The following is a 21,613-nucleotide window of genomic DNA, read 5'->3' on the forward strand; positions in this document are numbered from 1 at the left end:
CTCAGGCTGGTAGGAAGATGGTTCCACTAGTCTGGATCACATATCCACACAAAAGAGTAACCACAGGAAGAAAGAACATCACTTCCTGTTGTTCTTTATTAAGAGTGAATGGGGACAGACTCATAGATATAAAGCAAGGTGACAGCTAGTGGCAGGGTCGGGGAGATGGGGTAGAAGGATGGAACAAACAAAAAGAACTCAAGGACATGCACAACAGTGTGGTGATTGTTGGGTAGATGGAGGTATAAGGGGACTAAATGGTAATGGGAAAAAAATACAATAAAGATTTTTTTAATAAAATAAATAAGGATTTCCCAAGGAGGGGAAAAAGGCATGAAAACACTACTCAGAAGCCCCTAGAAACTCTTCAGGTATCTCAGGGGCCCATATTATGTCACATGTTTCCTGAACTAATCTCTATCACAAGGGAAATGCTTGATTTTGCTCAACTCTGGGTTCCTGAACCAAGGATGAGAGAATTTTCTGACAACATTGTACCTGTCTCAGCGACACCATGACCGTGGCCTGACATCAGGCTAAATCTGTAGAAATGGGAAACTCAGCCCAGTCTAGTCCCTTCTTCCTAACTTCTGCTCTCCTCCCACCTGCCTGCATTTTTCACTCTCCACAGTTTTCTTCAGGTAGTTGTTTTCTGTAATGGTATGATTTGAATTGTGTCTCCCAAAATTTGTATGTTGACATCCTAACCTCCAGTATCTTAGATGTGACCTTCCTCAGAAATGGGTCTTTGCAGATGTAATTAGTTAAGATGAGGTCATTCTGGGATAGGGTGGCCCACTAGTCCAATGTGACTGGTATCCTTATAAAAAGGGGAAATTTGGACCCTTCCCCACCACACACACACACAAACACACACTCATGGGGAGAACGCCATGAGAAGATGAATATAGAGGTCAGTGATGCTTCTACAAACCAAGGAACGCCAAAGATTGCCAACCAACCACCAGAAACTAGGTGAGAGGCCTAGGCAGATTCCCCTACATCCCTCAGAAGGAATCAGCCCTGCTGACACATTGATCTTGCTTCCAGAACTGTGAAACAATAAATTCCTGTTGTTTAAGCCAGGCAGTTTGTGGTGCATTTTTACAGCTGCCCTAGCAAACTAGTACTTGTCGGGTGGCCAGAGTTTAGACAGAGTGGTTCATGAGGACCTTATTGTACCAAACCAAGAGCAAAAGAAACTCTTACTTGCCTTAAATAAGTTCACATTTCTTTTATGCCTTTAGTTTTCTTACCTGTACAATAGGGATAATACTAATATCTACCTCTTAGCATTCTAGGGAAAATAAAATCAGCTGATACATGGAAAGCCCTTAGAGAACAGCTCATGGAATGTGTATGCTGTCAATAGTTGTTAGCTATTCTTGACCTTCACTCAGTGAGCTATACTCCAAACTCTGTGATAGGCACTCTAGGTGCATAACCAAACAAAATAGATACAAATTTTTACCTTTATGAAGTTTGCATTATAAAGAGAGAACGCAGATGATAAACAAATTATGTAACATATTGGCCAGTAATAATTTCCATGAAGGGAAATAAAGCAAAAAATGGGAAAAGGGAGGGCTAAGGTTGGCTATGGCGAACCTCAGTGGGTGGTCCAGAAAGGCATCTGTGAAGGGGGCACGGGAGTGAGCCATGTGCAGACCTAGAAAGGAGCCCTCCAGGCAGAGAGAGCAGCTAGTGCTGCTGCCCTGATGGGGGAGCCTGCCTGGAATCCTCAAGGCACAAGAAGGAGCAGAGTGAGTCAGAGGGCAGAGACCGAGAGGACCGGGTAGTATAGGTCCTTGAAGGGCTTTGGCTTTCATTCAGAGAGACATGGCACTTCACTGGAGGCTTTGAGCACAGGAGTGCCACGATCCATACATTTCTGTAGCATGCCCCTGGCTGGAGTGTGAGAGCAGACAGGAGAGTGGCAGGGGTGAGGGAGGGGGAAGGACAGCAGCAGGGAGACCAGTTAGGGGGCTATGTCTAAGTTCCAGGTAGAGATCACTAACCAGGCTCTTACCAGGGGTGTTCTGTGGAGGAGGCAAAACACAGACTACAGATATTGTGACAGGAGAGGTGACAGGTTTTCCACATAGATTAGATGTGATGTCTGAAAGAAAGGAAGGAGTTAAAAACAATGCTGAGGTTTGGAACCGGAGCAACCAGAAGCACGTGTCCATTACCAGAACTGGGAAAGACTTGGGGAGAAACGGATTAAAGAAAGAAAGGAGTGACTGTTGTGGTTGTTCCTCCTCTTCCCCTTATTATCTTGGCATTATTATTATTTTAATGAAAGGTAACTTCATCAGTCTTTATTCTTGGTCCATCTCCTATGAGATTTTCTCTTTTTTCCTAGCAGGTAATAAGCTAATGCACAGTACACCCTCCTGTTTGGTCAGCACATTGCACCTAGCTGTCCTCTCCTGCTGCCGGGAATATTTCTCATGACCTTCTGTCCCAGAGTTAGAGCCTTGGCTCTCTCTACCCTCTGCTCCTACAGTCACACCTTCCTTCTCGGTCCTTCCTATAGTATATTCATAAAAGGAAGAAAATACCTCCTTCTTCTTCTTTTGGAAATTTCATTTTTCTTTGCTTTTTCTCATTTTAGCCATTTTTCTTCCACTTACTCCAATTTCCATTAATCTTTCCACCAATTCTTTCCCACTAATGACACTGTCTCCTCTCATTCCCATGAGTTCTCCAGTGACTCACCAACAACAAAATAAATCTCCGACAAGTCCCCCCAGCTTCTCCCTTCCCTCTGACCCTCATCTGAAACTCTGCGGTACAACAGTCATTTGATGTCTCTGGGTCTCAGTTTGTTCCTCTGAAAAATAAAGGAATAAACTAGATGACAAATAAGAAAAGACAATTTGTTCTTTTGAACTGCAGACAAAAACTAATAACTTTTTTAAAAAAATTCTATACACAAAGGTCATTTTTAATGCTTTTATTTAGGAAAAATTACAGGTGATTTTGAAATACATTTGACATTCCACTCACTTAGGACAAAAGAGGTTATTCCAAAACATTTTTTAATAGCCCTAAAATAATTTTGCCTATCAGAGCAAAAAAAAAAAAAATGCATCCAAAAAAAGGATTTTCCTTTAGTGAAAATCATGTAACTGGACTTTGTAGACATTAAGGAAATTCACACACACATACACAATTAGTTAGAAATATTTCATTTTTAAGATTAAATTTTACACAATACATTATGACAATAAAGGAGTTACTTTAACACAACAGTTATCTCCAGTTCTTTCTTAGCAAGGGAGCTGGACTTCATATTATTCCATCTTGGCTTATAAATCTGACTTGGTAAAACTGTAGGAGAAATGTGTCTTGTCTAGCCTTCCCTGCCCAAATCAAATGCCATCTCCCCTGTGGCCCACAACGATAAAGCATCTTTCTCTCCTCTGACTGCCACTGGGACTTGCCTGCCATCCTTCTTATTCCCTATCCCTCCTAAACCAGACTCTCTCATATCTATCAATAAATATTTATGAAACAAAAGTAAGTAAGCATCATAGTTTAACAGGAAAAGTACGGGCTTTGAGTCAGACAAACGTGGGTTTGTATATCATTTCATCTCATTTATTTACCTCATTATCCTATCCAGTTGCTTTAACCTCTCTGGGCCTTAGTTGCCTAGTCTGTATAGTGAGGACGACAAAACCTCTCTCATAGTGTCCTGTGAAGATGAAAAGGGATAAGACGGTGAAGCGCCCAGCACATAAGAGGCACCCAACAAAAGCTACTTCCCTTTCCCCTGTCAAGCATGGCATTCACGGTTCAATCATGCATTATACTTAAATGAACACAAGGCTATTCCTCGGCTGTGAGCTTTTGAAGGCAAAGTTTTGCTCGTCTTTGTCTTTCCAGCAGTCTAGGGCGAGGCAGTGAGGGGCACGTTCTGGTGGCACAGTAACTGTGTTATTGTATGAAACTGAGTGTGGCCCAGGATGGTTCCCAAGCTGTGGAACAGCGATCTACGGCTGGGCTCTTTGAGCTCTTTTGGTAATACAGGGTGGGGCACAAGTAGGTTTACAGTTGTTTGTATGGAAAACAATACAATAATGAATAAATAAGAAAACAAGAATAAACGTCATTTCACGTACTTACACTATAAACCTCCTTTTGCCCTACCCATATAGACCCTCTTGTGAGCTATGGCCCAGGCCACTTTGGCTTTAAGACAGCCCACCTTTGCTTTAAAATAGGTCATACAGAACGTAAGTAAGTATGCTCTCAAATTCTTTGGCAACTGATCAGAATGCTGTTCCATTTCTCATGGTAGCAACTGCTGCAGAAACATCAACCTTACTCGGCGACAGAGAAGCTGTATTCACTCGCGTTTGCTGGCAGAACACGTTGTGTTGAAAAGCACTGAGTCAAATAAACTTCAGCTCATCCCTGACTGAGCCATGAGCCCTTGAGCAAGCTATCCATGTTCATTGAGCCTCAATTAAAACAAACAGAGAGATAATAACTTTACTTTGGGTGTTGCATAGGGTTGTGGGTGGATCGGGAAGGTGACACCTGGGAACATACTTTGAAGCAGGATGAAAAAGCAAGGTCTAGAAAGCCATCAATTTTGGTTATATTGAGCTCTTACTTTGTCATAGACCAGGCTTCTACCCTTATGGCCTTCTTTGGCAATTGACCACCCCTCATGTTATAATTTCACTAGAAATTGTGGGGGGAGGGGCTTCAGGTGTGTGCAAACACACACCCAAGTGATGAAATCTATAGAATGCCCTACCTTTTTTTTCTGAGTGCCATGTAACAAGGAAAAAAGGAAAGTGCAGCCGCGAATTCACAATACAACAAACGCCGTGTCTGTAAAGTAAAGGCCGGTCTGCTTTCTGGCAGCAGAAGCTCCGTGCACTCCCTTTCTGTCTGACGCTACAACTGCACTGCACAGCCCAACCGCTTGTGGCTTTTTCTCATGTGTCGGTCACACCTTCCTTTGTAAAATATTTCAAAGACTATACAGCTCAACCAAAGCATAACAGAAAGTCAGCCCCAGACTAAAGAAGGCGGGTCTGGGGAGAAGCCAGCCACCTGTCTTTTCAGGTGGAATCTTTGTTTCTCAGCCATTGTACTACCATCACTCCAGGCTTCCAAAGGAAACTGGGGGGAGGGGCAGGTTGGCTGCCTACACACTGCATATGGAAGAACGCACCTTCCCAAATTTCTGAAAAAAGTCTTCTTGTGCCCGGGCTAAGGCGTCTTCATCAATGTACACCGCTGGCCTTTTGGCCATGAGGAAGTACTGTACCTTCCTCAGCTTCCAGCCCATCACGTAGTGCAGCCAGCCGCACACGGCCGCGGTGGACCGGCCGACCCCCGCGTTGCAGTGGACGTACACGGTGTGTCCATTCTCGAGCAGCGCGTGCAGGAGACAGACCGCCTGGGGCAGCATCTGCACCCGGCCTAGGGTTGAGAAAGCACAGCACAGACACATGAGTAGTGACACCCCAATATCACCGCTAATAACAACCCCTCCAGTGCCCTGTGAAGTCATAGCACCACATGGGGCCGGGGGGTCGGGGGGTGGGGCAGGGATAATACAGCCTGCTCCATTCTCTGCCTTGAAGGGGAAGGGAAGACAGTATCAACTCCTGCTAATAATAGAGTGGAAAGACCCAGAGGCAATGGGTCTGCTCTGAACTGTCACTGATTTGGCTGCTCCTTTGAGGGACTTCTGCCTCCAGTTTCCCTTCAAAGAAAAGTTCGCTGTTGCCTGTAGTCAGGCGAGCAGATTTTTATATCCATCCATGCACACAGATCAGGCAGAGGTTTAGAGGATTTCAAAGAGAACTTGACAGGTCCTGTCACCTCAATTTCCTTTAATCCAAAAGGGTCTTCAGGTAAACGTGCAACAGAATCAGTCAGCCTTGTTGAAAGAAGGGAACCTCATTCATTCCACATATGATGCTAGTTTTCATTTGTCCAATGCTAACTTATTGATAGAAGTAGGAAATTTGATACATTGTTCATTCATTCCCTCACAATGCAGTGGGTATTAAAACTGATTCAGTTCCTCCTTTACTGGGCAGTTATGATTACAGTTATTGCAGCTTTGTGGTTACTTTTTCGATTATGAGATGATTAAAGTATCTCTTCAACACACCGAGAAAGGATATGCGTGCAGGCTCTGCTGAGGCCTGGTGTTAGAGATCCTGGTGTGAGAGACTCTCCCTAAAATCATCAAACTCCTGGATGCCTGGACATTGTTCTGCCTATTGGTTCTCCGTCAAAGATATTTAGCATATTTGAGAGAGAGTCAGAGAATGGTGAGTGTAAATTACTTCAAAAACAGATGAAACAGGGAAACTACACAGCGTCCTGGACTGAAGCTATGATTTGACGATCTGGAGCTATCCCGTGTCCTCCACCACACAGAGAAGCAACGTGTGGTGTCCTCCGTCTGAGGGCCAGACTCCCCGCCCATTGGAGGACTGGAAAGCCCCTCCCTCGAGTGATTTCTCTGCAGGTTGCACTGGGCCCAGAATTCTCCCAGAAGCAGCAGGTAAGTTTAGACTTCCCTCTTTAGCTGTCCTCTTTTACAATGCAAGTGGCCCTGAAGGGGCCAACACAATACACTGTGGTCAGGCGTCAGCACCTGAGAAGGACAGATGTTACCAATGACCTCATCACAGCCTGGGGGCCCTCTCAGTTCCCACTGCATCCAGCTGCAGACGCACCCTGCTCTCAGGCTGCAGCAGAAAGTCTACAGGGAACCAAGACAATATTCTAATTTTCCTGCTGGAACTCTACGAATCACTCTTAGTATGGGATCTAAAGAGCGGTTTAGAGATGTTTGTAGCTGGGATTCCTTTAGGCAGGACCCACTTTGCACTCCCTGGGCCCCAGCTTACTGTGGTCTGCCTCGTCCCAGAGGGCATCTGAATTGGAGACACACCAGCTTCTATGTGCTGCATAATTTCTCAGAGCCCACACGCAGTCATAACTTTGACTGGCTGACACCTCTGTGTTTGGTTTCAAGGCACACCGAGGTGAGCCCTGGATGGGCCTGCCACACAGTCAGCCGTTTAGGGCACTCTCCCAGAGGCGGGAAAATGTCGCTCGAGATACAATGAGGAGAGAACATTGTACATACCAGGGAGACATCTCACTGGGTGTCTCCAGAGAGCACTGTGCAGTTGGCCCACTATTTGAGCTGGGGGACAAAGGGAAGCAAAACCTCCAAGGTATGTCTGAATGGCCTCCTGAGAGGGTGAGGCTGGTTCAAGTTCAGGGCTTTTGTTGCGCTGAGCGGGTGTCAGAGGCTTACCCCGCGTGATACCGAGGGGAAGGGAACTGTTGGTGATGGATCCAGGAAGCTTGGGTTCTCCCTGCTCCCCACTAATCAACCAGTTGACAAGTTCCCCATTTACAACCTCTCCGGCTGCCCTGTACACTGCCAGGAAATAAATAAAATATGTTTAAGGGGAGTCTTTATTAAAGGCCAAATATGCAAATAGAACACAGTGGCCATTTGCAGGAGGAGCTGCTGAAGTCGGAGTCCCAGGCCCGGGCGCTCAGCCTCAGGGCCATCAGGGCGGCTGGCCAGCCTGAACCCGGGACTGCACGGACCTGTCAGGGTCTGTGCCCGGCACTCCTGTGGCCGGAGGTTCCCCGAGGAAGGGTCTGCACCAAATGGCCAAATGATGCGATACAGCCCCTTTTCCTTTCTATCTGTGAAAGATTCTTCAATGTGCATGCCAACTGTTGAAACTGTTGAAAATGGATATGTGTTTAGAAGTTGAAAGCAGATACACGTTACTTTGAGGCTCTATGATCTCAGACACGTAATCCTGGAAGTTGAATGTCAGCAACCACGTGGGAGCTCTGTAAGGCTTCCAGTTTCAACAGAAGGTTTCACACACCATTGGTCTCCTAAAATCACTCAGCCATCCCACTTAAGATCTGTCAAGCAAATATTGAAATGGTATAAAGAATGGACAAATAATAAAAAGAAGCACCAGAGAAGAAGCAGGTCCAGGCTGCCCATCCTCAGCCTGGCCTCCACTGGAGACCTCAGACCTTGCTCATCATGATCTCCAGGGATGACAAATCACCTGCTTGGACGACCAGCCACGTGCTGTTCTAAGCACTGCGTGTGCAACAGCTCCTGTACAACCACCTCTCAGCAACAAGGAGCTGAGGATCATACTATTATCATCCTCAGTTATGTCTGAGAAAACTGAGGCACAGAGGTCTTCTCCAGGTTATTCCCTCATGGCCACTCAAACCCCAGCCAACCAGATGCCACAGCATCTGGTCTTAGCCTCTGTGCCAGTCCTTTCCCTCAGCTGCCTGATCGATGGCACTGGCTGGCCCCTTGCTGCCAACTGAAGTCTCCGTCAGTCCCTGCACCCTGCCTGCCCAGTCATGCTTTGCTCTCGCCGCTGGGGAAGGGCCACATCTGGCCAGGGATTGCGCACCTCTGCCCCTAGCCTACAAGGGCCATCTGTGCCCAACATGTGTGCGTCCCGCTGCTTGAAAACCATCCTAAGGAGCCTTTGCTAATATGTAACCCATAGACGGATAGAAAGCGGTCCCCAGGATCAGGCTCACACAAATAAGCCAGTGACAACCAGAGTCCCTAATGTTTGTTTTATATATTTTGGCTCCATATAGAATTTAATTTGGTAAAAAGTTTTTACTCTTAAAAACTATATCTAAAGGCAAGAGAGAAATGCATATTTTTTAATGTAAAACATTCCAAATTTTAATGTTGGCCACTAAAGTCGAAAATCTGAGACCTATGCAGTCCAACAAAACACTCCGCCACCTATGATTCTTCCTTTGGAAGGCACAGCAGGCCCTGGCTCTCAGTAGATGCTCAAAAGGCATGAATTAAAACAAAATAAAACAAAGCCCAATAATACCCATTCGATCTGAGACACTGCTAGACCCCGCCACTCTAACTTCCGGCCCCACCTCCTCAGGGCTAATCCCACTCTGAAATGCCTAGAAGCCTCCTGGAACGATGAACAAGCACAGGGGACAAGGGGGCTCCAGGGCATGGCGGGGTGGCCTGAGACACTGGGCCTGAAACAGGCAGGGGGCCTAGCGCCAGCCAAGCCCCACTGAAGGCTGGCGCCGAAGGAAATCTTTCCTGGCCCGGCTTCCAGCCTTTCCAACACGTGCACACAGAAGCCCACGTACACACGTATCTTTCCTTTCTTAATCTAGGAGCAGCTTTATGGCTGAATATATTATTATTTTATTTCAGTGTATCCCCTTTTCCACCTTTGCAATGTAATGTACATATGGTTCATATTATCTACGATATCGTTTGGTAGGATCATAAGGACTTGGGACTAAGAATACAGCCCCAGCTTTGTAATTTTCAAAGCATATCCATATCCATCATCTTATTCTACTGTTATCATCCTGGAAAGCAGAAATTATCACCCCCATTTTCCAAAGGCCAGGACCGGTCTGCCCAGTCTCACACAGCTGCCCAGCGGCTGCAAGGCTCACGCCTCGGTGCTGCCTCACAGAGGAGCTGCACCCAGGGGCCGAGTCAGAGAAGAGAACTCAGCTGGAGACAACAAAAGGGGGGCCGAGGACGGGGCGCACGCTGACCTGCCTGTCCTCCCAGCTCCGCCCCGACAGGGCCGGAACACCGCCAGGGCCCTTCCGCATGAAGGGAAGCTGAATCGCAGTGAGCACGTGTGTTTTTCTCGAGTGAATGCCAGATTTGGGAGCTTTTTCGTTCTTAGGTGAGACACACAAAACAAAATATTTCTTTAGAAAAAGAAAAAAACAACCTAACCAAGCCCTGTGCATATGACAAAATGTACAAACTGAGGCTCGATGGCACAATTGACTGAAACAGGTATGTGTCAGCCAGTGGTGACAGTCAGTCCTCACAGTCTTCTCTCTCAGACGTTAGCTGACAGCATTATGTGGCTCTAAACATTTCCAGATGGATTTTTCTCTAGCGTTCTAAAAATACCCGGCAGAATTAATCTATATGTTTACTGTGCTAATATTGTGAGCCGCAAAGATGGATCTATTGGTCAAAAATTCCTCAGGGACTCCGAAATGGTCATTAACTCTTTCATTACTCCCTAGGTTAGGCTGAACCAAAGAAACACTTTATGTAGACTTGGGGTTTAGCCTTTTTCAAGGGAAAGCTTTCATTTTGCCGTCATTTCGGGTAGGCAGTGTGGAAGATGTTCCCCTGTTGTGACTGGGACCCCCAGTCATTGAGGAATGACCTTATTTGCCTCTGTTTCCCTGGCAGCACCCATGTCAGTTCATAGTTCTCTCTTCACAAAAACAGGACCCATCCCCCCAAAAAAAGGTTTTAATACAATGACAGTGGGTGTTAGGAATGAGCATGCAAATTCCTGGTTAGTCAGCACGGGGTGGCACGCGATGCGTGCCAAATGTATTTCAACTTCTCCAAGCCGAGCCTCCCATAATTCTCCAATGGGATAACAATGCTAACAAACCAGACTCAAAGAAGCAAAAATCCAAGCACTCTCTGGAAGCTATAGAGAAACACTCCCTAACAAGTTTCTCTGTTTTGAAACCAGAGACACTAGCTGAACAGGAGAAATATGACCTAGATTCAACCAGTGCTCTTCTGTGCAAATGAAGTATTTTTTTTCCCTTCCTTGGAAAACAGACAGTCTGTGTTGCTCAATCAAGCTCCTTTGGATGAGCATTACTAAGAGGAGTGCCCAAACTCTCCTTAAGGAACAAAGGTTATTCCTCATCCCCAGTGATAGTTCAGCTCACACACAGATCCCCCTGGGGTCCAGCCTGGGCAGGAGGACCACCTGAGATTCATACAGAGCCAATGTGGACAAGGTCCAGGCAACCTGTGCTTCTTGAGGTCTTCTGTCCCCACCCATGCGTTGATTTTATTGACTCCGGGGAGACTTAGCTACTTCCCTGGCAACTCATGACTTTGCCTAATTACAGCTAAAGATGAAAATGACAGGCTGGAAGTGCAGTGGTCTGTAGAATGTGCATGAAGAGTCTGTGTGAGCATGTACCGTGTCAGGAGCAATGTTCTGAGTCAGACTGCCTGCGGTGAATTCCAGGCTGGGTCTCTTACTTACCCTGGCCAGGTTACTGAAGATTTTTGTACCTCAGTCTCCTCCCCTGCAAAATGCAGATAACAACACCTGTCCAGACTCTTGTGAGAATTAAATGAGTCAATGCATGCAACTGCTTAAAAGAGTGTTTGATACATAATGTACTTTTGGGAGAAAAGGGTTGATGATAGAAACATTTCCTTCCCACACACATCACGACCTTTCTTTTTTCCCCCAAAATAATGTTGACCAAACTCCCTTAGCCTGTACCATTTTCACAGCTCTCTGCTGCCCCCTGCTGACATCTAGTTCATACTACTGGTGTAACTTTGTTCTCTCGGCTCTAAATAGCTCCATTCCTGTTCTACAAGAACCCTATTCTACAACACAACCAGGCTGAAATATAGATCATTCCTCTAAAATCCCACGCCTCGGTGCCTTGGGCTAGGCTTTCTCACACCTGGAATTGACCTGTCGTGCCCACCTCAAATGCCAAGACACTGGTGCCACCTGCCTGCTCTTCGTAGAAAGTGTTCCTCCCAAGCCGTAACTCTCCCGGAGCACAGGATGCATTGCTCCTATTACACTCCTTTCTGTGCTGCCACTAGTTTTGAACTTGCTGTTGCCCTTTACCATTAGATCAAAACTACATCCCATTTGTCTGTTTCCCCGGCAGCACCCAAGTCCATAAGTGCAGCCTCTCTACCACACCCTTCCCTGAACTACATTCTCTCTCTCACTACCTCTCACTTGAACGTCACTGCACTGACCTCCTAACTGGCATCCCCGGACCCACTCTGGGCCCACCCTGATCCGTTCTCTATCTAGAGGAAAATAAAAGGGTTACTTTGGCATCTCTCAGCCCCCAGCTCTTTCAACTGTTTCTCATCACGTTAGGGTAAAGTCTGCAGTCCTTACTGTGCCCAAATCCTGCAGAACTCACTTCCCTGATCCTCTGATCCGCAGCCACATGGGCCTGCCTTCAGTTCCTGCAAGTCTCCACGCTCTCCTGCAAGGCAGATTCCTCTGTAGCTTCCTCCCTCTGCCTGCAAGCCTCACCCCCAACCCCAACCTGCTCTCCAGCCCTCAGTGCAAACACTGTCTCCCCAGGACACTTTCCCTGGCCCCCTTCCTCGATCTGATTGTCTGCACACTCTCATACCATATCTATGTATCTTTCTAACAACAACAACAACAACAAAACTCATCCTGGTTTTTAATTTCTATTTGTAGTCATGTACTGTTTGTCTTGCCTATGGGATTATAAACTCCATGAGGACAGGAGTTGTCCTGCTTCTCTTCACCACTCTATTCCCAGCCACCAGCATAATGCTACATACAAAATAGCTACACAATAAATACATGTTGAATGAATCAACAAATCAAAGGGCCCCTGCTAAACAGAAACTTAGCTAAGTTGTCAAAAGACACGTATTAAACCTAAATCCTTTTCTTTATTCCACTTCTGTCATTCATATTCAGGTCAATCAATTATAGACAGAAAACTAGGTAGGTGGGCAGACAGGCAGGCAGTTGAAAGGCAGATAGACAACCAAGCAAACAGGTGAGGGCTTCTCTGAAACACATCTCACAGGAAGCCAGAGAGATTCGGATGCTCACCTTCGGTGCTCATATCTGGCGTCGGCATCCAGATGTAGGCCAGGCCTTCTTCCTTGTACAGCTTAATCATAGTGTCTGGAGTCATGGGTTCTGGGTAGCGGTTACAGCCTGAGGAATTCTGTACAATATCCCACTCAGTCTGGAAATTCATTACAGCTGTAATACCCAATTCATGCTTTAGTTTGATGGTTACGTGTTCCACTTGACGAGGGCAGCTCCCCAGCCAGATATTTGGTAGGATTCTAATGAGAACATATGGAGTCCGCTATTACTAATGTTGTTATGATTTGAGATCAGAGGAGCTGCATAAAACATAGTATTAAAATGCAAATAACCTTTAAATCTGACACAGGAATAGATATAAGGATATGAGAACCAGTATTATCATTGAAAGAAATAAATACTCGTCATGTAATTTTGGGGGAAACAAATAACTCAATTAGCTAGAATGTCAGAAAATGGGCATTAGCAAACTAAATCTAGTAATATACAGGGGCCGGCAGAAAACGCGTGCTTCAGCATCGTTGGTAGGGTAATGACATGGGTGTAAAAATTTATAGTTTTAATTTGAACATTTCATCTACAATCTCATATAGTATGAGTGTGATATTGTTATGTTACGGAATTATATGCTTATGATTTTGTAATAAAAGATTTTATAATAAAAAGGGATTTCATTTGTGCTGGACCCTGTATAAAAACAAGTCTACCAAGTTATACTTATTCCATAAATGTGTATGTGGTTCAATATTAGGAAACCCATCAGTGTGTTTCAAATACCAACAAATGAAAAGCAAAACTCTTATAATTATATTAATAAATTCTGGAAACCATTTGCTAAAATTCAGCCATCATTCTTATTTAAAACTCTATATAAAAATTTCAAATAGTATGAGACCTTTTAAACATGCTGAATACAAGAAATAAACAACAATCTTCTTTTAACCAAAATCAAAGTAAAGATTACTTCCATTAGTACCCAACAGAGTTCTATGTTTCATTTAATGCTACAAGTAGAAGGAATTGTAACTACCTATAAAAAAGAAAATATCATTAGTTTTTTAAGTATGATTATCTAAATATCCTAATTCAGTGGTCAAATCTGGAGAACCAGCCCCTAAGAGATTCAAACACAAAAACTATGTAAATATTAAAAATATTAGCATTAAGGTATCTGGATGAGGGGAAATATAGAAAACCAAACAGCTTGTCTCTGTACTAGCAATAGTCAGATAGAAATGCAGTGGGGTGAGGGCAGAGGGAATCTTTCTCAAAAATAATCAAAAATTCAAGAACATCTAGGAATACACTTAACCAGAAAGAACTACAAAATTGTATTGGAGGACATTAAATAAACAACCACCAATAAATAGAAAGATATACAGTGATACTGTCGTTTATAATACAATATATATATATATATTTGGCCTTCCTCCCCTGTTCCAACACAAAATACCTAAAACTCTTGAAATTTCCCTATCCCAAGTGTTGAGAGTCACAAAGGTATCTTTTGTTATGTTAACGAGGCGACTTTTGGACAGCATTTAAGGATGCAGGTTCATTGCTAGGAGACCCAACCACGTGATTAGAGGGCTGGTACTTTCACCCAGACCTCCTGACCTCCTGTAGGGGAGAAGGAATGCAGGTTGAATCAATTACCAATGGCTAATGATTTAACTACTCACACCTCTGTGGCAAAGCCTCCACAAAAGCCCAAGAGGAGGGCGTACAGAGACTCTGGGTTGGTGAACACATGGGGCTTGGGGAGCGTGGCCGCCTGGGAAGGTCACGGAAGCTCTGTGCCCCTTCCCCGCGCCTCGCCCTGTGCATCTCTTCCATCTCCTTGCTCCTGAGTTCTAATATATCCTTTTATAATAAACTGGTGCCCTGGTAAGTAATTCGTTTCCCTGAGTTCTGTGAGCTACTCCAGAAAATGAATAGAACTCAAGGAAGGAGGGGGTCTTGGGAACCTCCAATCTGTAGCCAGTCAGTCGGAAGCACTGGTGACCACCTGGGTTTGCAGGTGGCATCTGAAGCTGTGCAGAAGGGAGCTGTGAAGCTGTGTGGAATCCAGTGCTGTCTCCGGGTAGGCAGTGTCAAACCTGAGCTGAACTGTGGGACACAAAGCTGGCGTCTGCAGAACTGCTCGGATGCATGAGGACACGCCTTCCCCTCACACACTGGAATTGGGCCCCAGAACCCAAAAGGTATACCATGCTCTTCATCTGGAAGAGGTAAAATTATAAAATGCACTTATCATAAAAATGTAAATATTTTCCAAATTATTACATAAATGTAATGCATGCTATTACAATCTATTGTATATGGTATATATTGTCTTGTTCACTGAGTACTTTATATGTAGACATTCATTCTCTCCAGAGCTAAAGGGTGAACTCTCTATTCCAATCTACTTGAATCATGTCCCCTCGTACTTTACCAGGCTCATTACAGGACACGCAGACCAGGTACTGATGATGGAGGATGACAGCGCTGATGCTGGCCGTGTGCCCAGGTATCCTCCTTCAAGCACGGAGGGCTACACTTTCTCCCCGCCTCAGTGTGAGACACGGCCGCACGACTTGCTTTTGTCAATAAAATGTGAGCTGAAGTGACATGTGTCACTTCCACAGGGGCATTTTTAAGACCTTGTGCCTCTGTCTCCACTGTCTGTCTTTCCCTGTGGCAATGACCACGAAAGCACACGTGGATGCCGAGCTGCCAGGCGACTGAAGGAACGCGGAACGGTGAGCTCCCCCCGAAGAGGCCTGCCGCCCTGCAGAGCTCGACCCGGCCTTGTTTGTCCCCACCGCACAGCCTGACTTGTTCTGACGAGTACAGAGTCAGTTGCTTGAAGCCTTTAAAACATGCAGGAAAGACACTGAGCAGAGGGAATGAACTTTATTTAACTACTTCCATTTTGAGTTTCGAGCAATGATTCTCAATGGGGAACATTCGCTCCCCAGAGGGTATTTGGCAATGATTATGGAGCTGGTTTTGCTACCAGCATCTATTAGTTTGAGGCTAGGGATGTTGGTAAGCATTCTGTGATGCACCGGACAGCTTCCCACAACAGAGGATCATCTAGTCCAAAACATCAACGATGCTGAGGTTAGGAAGCTGTGATTTTGGAGAATAAAAGTGAAGTCCAACTTCTTACTCTTTGTAGCAAGAAAGAGAATGTGAAGCAGGAGTAAGCCCAACATATCTGACAGTTTGTGGCTCATCAGTTATGTTATTCTGGTTATAATATAATATTTCATGTCATTTAAAAATATGAATGTATGTATATAAAAACAAGGGATCTAGAGAGTAAAGCAAAATCTAATATTAGAGAATTGAAAAGCACAATAACATTTTTTGTGTGGTAAAATGGAAGGGGCAGTGAACACAAGCCAGAAAAACTGAGTTGAAATGGAAAGTCACTTGGTAGTAACAGTCTGCCATGAGGGCTCACTTAAGTATCATCTCTGAGCTCTGGGTGTGGACATCTTTAAAGTGGGTCTAAAACAAAATAAACCAAGCGACAGAACTTTTGTAAGGAGTGAAAGAAGTAAGTGATTTGAATAGGACACTAGTGACTTCACAATACATGTAAGTGGGCTTTATGTCTAGTTATTACAATGTATTTATTGTAGTAATTTATTTTATATTCTAATGGTCATTCAGATAATTTTGCCTTGCTCTGTGTATCCTTTATGTAAATGTTGCAGAGGACAGAATATTCACCCTATTTGTTTTATGAAATCCAGCTTGTTTTTTGCCGTTTGGCTGTTGTTGTCATTGTTGATGGGAACATGGAAAACCAACTGATTAAACCTCAAATGTGGGTATTTTCATTCCATCCTCAATGACTATCTTACTAGAGCAAGCACTGTCTTTCCAAAGCTTGCATCCTATTTATCCTCCAGGAGAGAATAAACCAATTTTTCTTTGTTGCTTGGGTTCTAAGTCTAATGGGTTATTAGGAATTTCCTTGTGAATTATTGTGGGAAAATAAAGGGAATGCAATTTAAAATAAAGAGAAAAGTGAGAAACCCTGGAAAGACTTAATGGTACTGCAAAGAAGGACAAAGGATCCAAAGGCTTTTTCACTTTAAATCCTAACCCTAAAAAATTCTCGGATATGCCCCTGGGCCCAGTGGGTTGAGAGAAAGACCACTGCCTGGGCCACCTCAGAGTGCCCCAGACCCGCGCTTGACTAGGACATTGCTGTCTGAGTGTTTAGTATTTGCAGGAATGGAAGCTTCCTAACCCCTGGGTCATTGCCCCATCCCTCTGGCTGTTAAGTGAGAATAGAAATCTAATTCTGTCTATATGTTCCATCCTCCCTTAAAAACTTCTTCTCCAATAACCTGTTGGATGCCTAGTAGCTAGTAGTGCTGGGCTGCCATTCTTATGCTTTGGGGTTCAACCGAGCACACTGAAGTACCCTTAGCTGGAAAAGAGAGATGTGGACACCTCAGTTACACAACCAAGAAATACAGCTTTTTGAACAACAATGCATTGTTGTTGGCAAATCTTGAAGTGGACGGGTAAAATATTAAAAACAAATATTCATGACAGGCAAGCTGAATTCCAAACATTATCCAAAGTTCACTTAAATACTGTATCCTTTGAGTGGGTAGCACTGAGTATTTAGCTAGTAAATAAATTCCAAAATAAAGTGACAAGCATGCAAGATTTGCATAAAGACCAAAGAATAATTCATAGAGATATGCACAGGGTAAATCAGGGCATCTGAGTCTACAAAATAAGAAATTAGAATCCCAAACCAGAGTCAGTATATAGAATCACATTGTGTTGCCCAGAAAAAAAGGTATTATCCTCTCATCTCATTCATCCATGGTCTTCAAATATATTTAAACTAACTGGAAACCTCAGGAAATGAAGAATAAGCCAAAAATGAACAAACTTGGTACCTTAACATATATATTTCCCACATTAACTTTCTAATGGAAATAAGCCCTTGAAATACACACCCACACATTCTCACACACATATAAACACTAGTTTCTATCTCAGATTATTTCCAACTTGTTAGTAACATAATTAATTCTTCCTCTAGAAATGCCTGAAGTCAGGGTCTGTATTTAAGAAATGAATATAAAACAATTCCTGACTTTTTAAGGACGATGTTCTGAACCTAGGAGATAGAGAAGTAGAGATAAATTCTGAAAACAAGCACTGTATTGAAGGGTAGAGAATTAAAGTTATAAAGTAAATTTACTGAACCATTATATGGGACATAGAGACACAATACCAGGCTTGTTAGAAACACACAAATCAGTGGATTCCGCTTAATCAGACAGCTGAAGTGGCCTTTACGCTCATCCTATTTCAGTCTGTTGTCTCTCACAGCAGGTGATATACTTCTGGTTGTATAATACACTAGAAGTAACAAGATGTATGATTTACTTTCCAAATAGTAATTAAACTCTTACTTAGCCATTCAAAAGAGAATACCTTGACACCATGAAAAATCAATTTTTACTCATTCCATCTTAGTTTTAATCTTCTCTTGGAGTTAATGATACTTTAAACAATTTAAAAATCAAATTTTTAAAGGTGAAAAGAAACTCATTGAAATATGGGATTTAGGGAATTAAAATCTTCTGTAAAGATTTAATGCAAGACATACCAAACTTCTAAGGTATCATAATGAAATAAAATATATAGCTTATATTGTCAATTACATCGTAAGCCTTCCAAAGAATTATTTTATAAGTAACTCACTATCAATGTTGAGTAACATCACAGCTTTCTGACAACTTCACTATAGATATTTGGAAAGTCAAAAAGAAACCACGGTACCAAACGAGAACTGATACTCAGCCAACCCAGGACCGAAGCTCCCAAATCCAGCTTTGCTTCAAGTCCCATGCAGTGCTTTTATAAAAATTCCATGGCCAGGATCTACCCCACAGATACTCATAAAATGGCTCTGGAGTGAGGTCTAAGGTTCTGTGAATTATTGTCCCTTAGAAATTAACCAGATTTTGAATACTAGTAGCTTAGCAGATCCCCCCAAAAAAAACATGCAGGAGAAACTTAGTATGTGGATCTCAACACCTTTTAGTAGAAGGAAAAAATATGGAAGTAAGAGGACACAAACTTGCTCAACTCTACACATGTACCTTGAAAATTCAGTCTTTGCCTTTCTCCCAAAATAGTTTCAAAGAGTGCAGAGTATGAGGAATGGGAACATCCGCTATGAAAGACCAGTTCTGAGAGCACGGGTCCATGTGTTTCATGTGTCATTTCTTCAAACAAGTCAAAATTAAATTGACTTCTGGGCCATGACAAATATTTAATATATTTATAACCATTAATAATGTACTTTTGTAGAAAAAAATTTAACTGGGGTTTTGACCATTGCCACTCTGATTCGACGAGACTGGATTTAGGTAAAAATCCATCCTCATAATATTACAATGTAGCTAATGACCAGGGAAAAGAAATGCATGGCTGACGTTTCTGGAACCTTACCATCTTGGACTGCAAATCAAAATCAATTTCATCCATTGGAGTGAATCTGGATTTGTGGTTCCAAGTAATCACATCACAATGCTACACCATTCGCTTCACCTGTCAGGCCGGGGCTGGTGGTACAATGGCCACTGAAGCATGTGAGTCAGCGCCAGCGTGCTACATCTCAGCGACCGGTCACAGGGGCCCTCGCTGGCAATAATCAGTACATCAGGCAGAATATGCGTCTACGCACTTTGGGGAAAAACAGAAACACACAGGGTTATTGGCAGGAGGAGCACAAAAAGATGAGAGATGTCAGGAATAAGACTCCACCTCACGGGGTCCATCACTGATGGCCAAAGAGAAATGGCAGAATAACCTTTTCCTGAAGGTGAAAATTAGCATTATTTTTTGTCCATAGGAAAACCACAGGAATGATGAGATTGGTGTATGAACATAGGTCTTTGTTTATTTATCACACCAAGCGACTACAGTTATTAAACAGCAGTGCCCTCTTTTTAGCCATACAAGCACAGCACCATTTCAAAGATGGAGAAAATCGATTTAGTAGAGGTTCTTCACAAAATCCAGCTAAGAATTTAGGAGCAAAAAAAAAAAAATGAAAGAAAGAAAGAAAAAGCACATTTCCTAAGATGAATAATTGTGCTACATTTACCTTACTTAATATTTTATGGGCAATTTGATGTGAAATTAAAATGTGATTTGGTTTTTAAATAATGGGTAGAGAAAAAAGTCTATCAGTCTTATAATGTAGACCTCATTAGTGAGAAAGCAAGAGAAACATTAAAAGCAACCCCTAGTAAGCTCCAACCTTCATTAGCACATATAACTCTTGCAGAAAATTTGTCCTCTGGTGTTAAGTTTTAAGTAAATAATGCCAAACTTCTAACCCAAAATGGTGCTTGTTATAGACTCTAGCTAAGGCTGAATAACTAATCAAAGGCAAATTCCAGTTTAGAGAGTGATACTAATTAACTTCTTTATTAAAAAATAGTTTTATTGTAGTTTGCTTATGGGTCATAAACTATTGCATATATAGAGCACATGCTAATTTCTACATATACAGTCACTTTCTTAGACTTTTATAGATGTGCTATGTAGTTTATAACCATGTGAAGCAACTATTTTTGATGTATGTCCTTTTATTTTCTATATTATAAAATGCCATATATTGAAATAATTATAAAGGTCTGTTGTGGGTTGAATTGTGTTCTCCCAAAATTTCTATGTTGAAGCCCTAAGCCCTAAGCATCTAAGAAGGTGACCTTATTCAGAGATAAGGTCTCTAGAGAGGTAATCAAGTTAAGATAAAGCCATTAGGGTAGACTCCAACCTAGTATGACTTGTGCCCTTCTCAGAAATTGAAATTTGGACGCAGACATGTACAGAAGGAAGATGATATGAAGATAAAGGAAGAAAATGACCGTCTATAAAGCAGGAGAGAGGCCTGGAGCAGATCCTTCCCTTACAGCCCTCAGAATGAATCCACCCCACAGATAAACTAATCTCAAGCTTTAGCCTCCAGAACTATGACACAGTTTCTCTTGTTTAGGCTACCCAGTTTGTGACACTTCATTATGGCAATCCCAAGAGATGAATACAAGATCTAAATACTCAGACTTAAAACATACACATTCAATCATCCAGACTCTTCAGATATCTATACATCAGAGGTCCTTAAAGTAAAGCATTTTAAAAGGTTTTCACCTTTCCTTCTGATGTTTGGAATCCTACAAATACGACTAACATTTGATTGTGGTGCCCAAACTGCCCTCTTACACACAGTACTACCCGATCTCCTCCCTTCTCGTGTGCCCTTCAGTCCATCACCTGAGCACCTCCAGCACTGCGGAAGAGGTCATCAGGTGTCTGGCTGGACTATGTGGCTTCCTTCATAGTCTTATAACTCAGCTCTATGGTTCTGAGGTGTCTAGTGTTGATAAACACAGCAGAACCCTGGGTCCCTTTGCTTGGCTTTCGCAGAATGGATCTCAATGGAGAATTACCTGAAATGTGTAAGAGCACAGTCTCTCAGACTCGTAACTTCTTATGACTTTTAGCGAGTTTGGCCTTCTCATTGTTCTGTGTTTGTTGCCCTGAAACATGGTTGTGCCACATTGACAGATCATTAGTGATAAATAAGGCAACTAGCACACTTCACTTTCTTAAAGTCAATCACAAGCTAGTGCAAAGATTGAGACAAACAAAAGGGCAGCAGCCCTATTTGGTTTCCCTGACACAAATTTCAACAAAAAGTTTCAATAAAATATCCTCTTGACATGGCAATTTTGTTTCCAATGCTGAGCATTCCTTGAAGGAGTAAAATGTTATGTTTAATATTTTTTTCTACTAATAAACTTAGAAGGACTTGTTTAAAATTAAACACTCGCATAATGAATTGGGAAGTACAGATGATCAAG

General features: G+C 43.1%; 1 protein-coding gene across 2 annotated transcripts in view; it reads right to left on the reverse strand.

Moving 5' to 3' along the window:
* Positions 1-3,160: 3,160 nt before the first annotated feature.
* Positions 3,161-21,613, reverse strand: part of EPM2A (EPM2A glucan phosphatase, laforin) — a 74,735-nt gene continuing 56,282 nt past the window's right edge. The window contains exons 3-4 of one of the 2 annotated variants that reach the window (XM_054570074.1): positions 12,702-12,943; positions 3,161-5,448 (exon numbers count right to left, since the gene is read on the reverse strand). In XM_054570074.1, coding sequence (XP_054426049.1) covers positions 5,171-5,448; positions 12,702-12,943 — 520 coding nt within the window. In that variant the 3' untranslated portion in view covers positions 3,161-5,170. The remainder of the gene's footprint in view (positions 5,449-12,701; positions 12,944-21,613) is intronic. The other variant, XM_054570075.1, reaches the window with a different exon arrangement.

Source organism: Pteronotus mesoamericanus, unplaced genomic scaffold (assembly GCF_021234165.1).
Source record: "Pteronotus mesoamericanus isolate MK-2021 breed Mesoamerican mustached bat unplaced genomic scaffold, CSHL_Meso_final contig_20, whole genome shotgun sequence".
Lineage (NCBI taxonomy): Eukaryota > Metazoa > Chordata > Mammalia > Chiroptera > Mormoopidae > Pteronotus > Pteronotus mesoamericanus.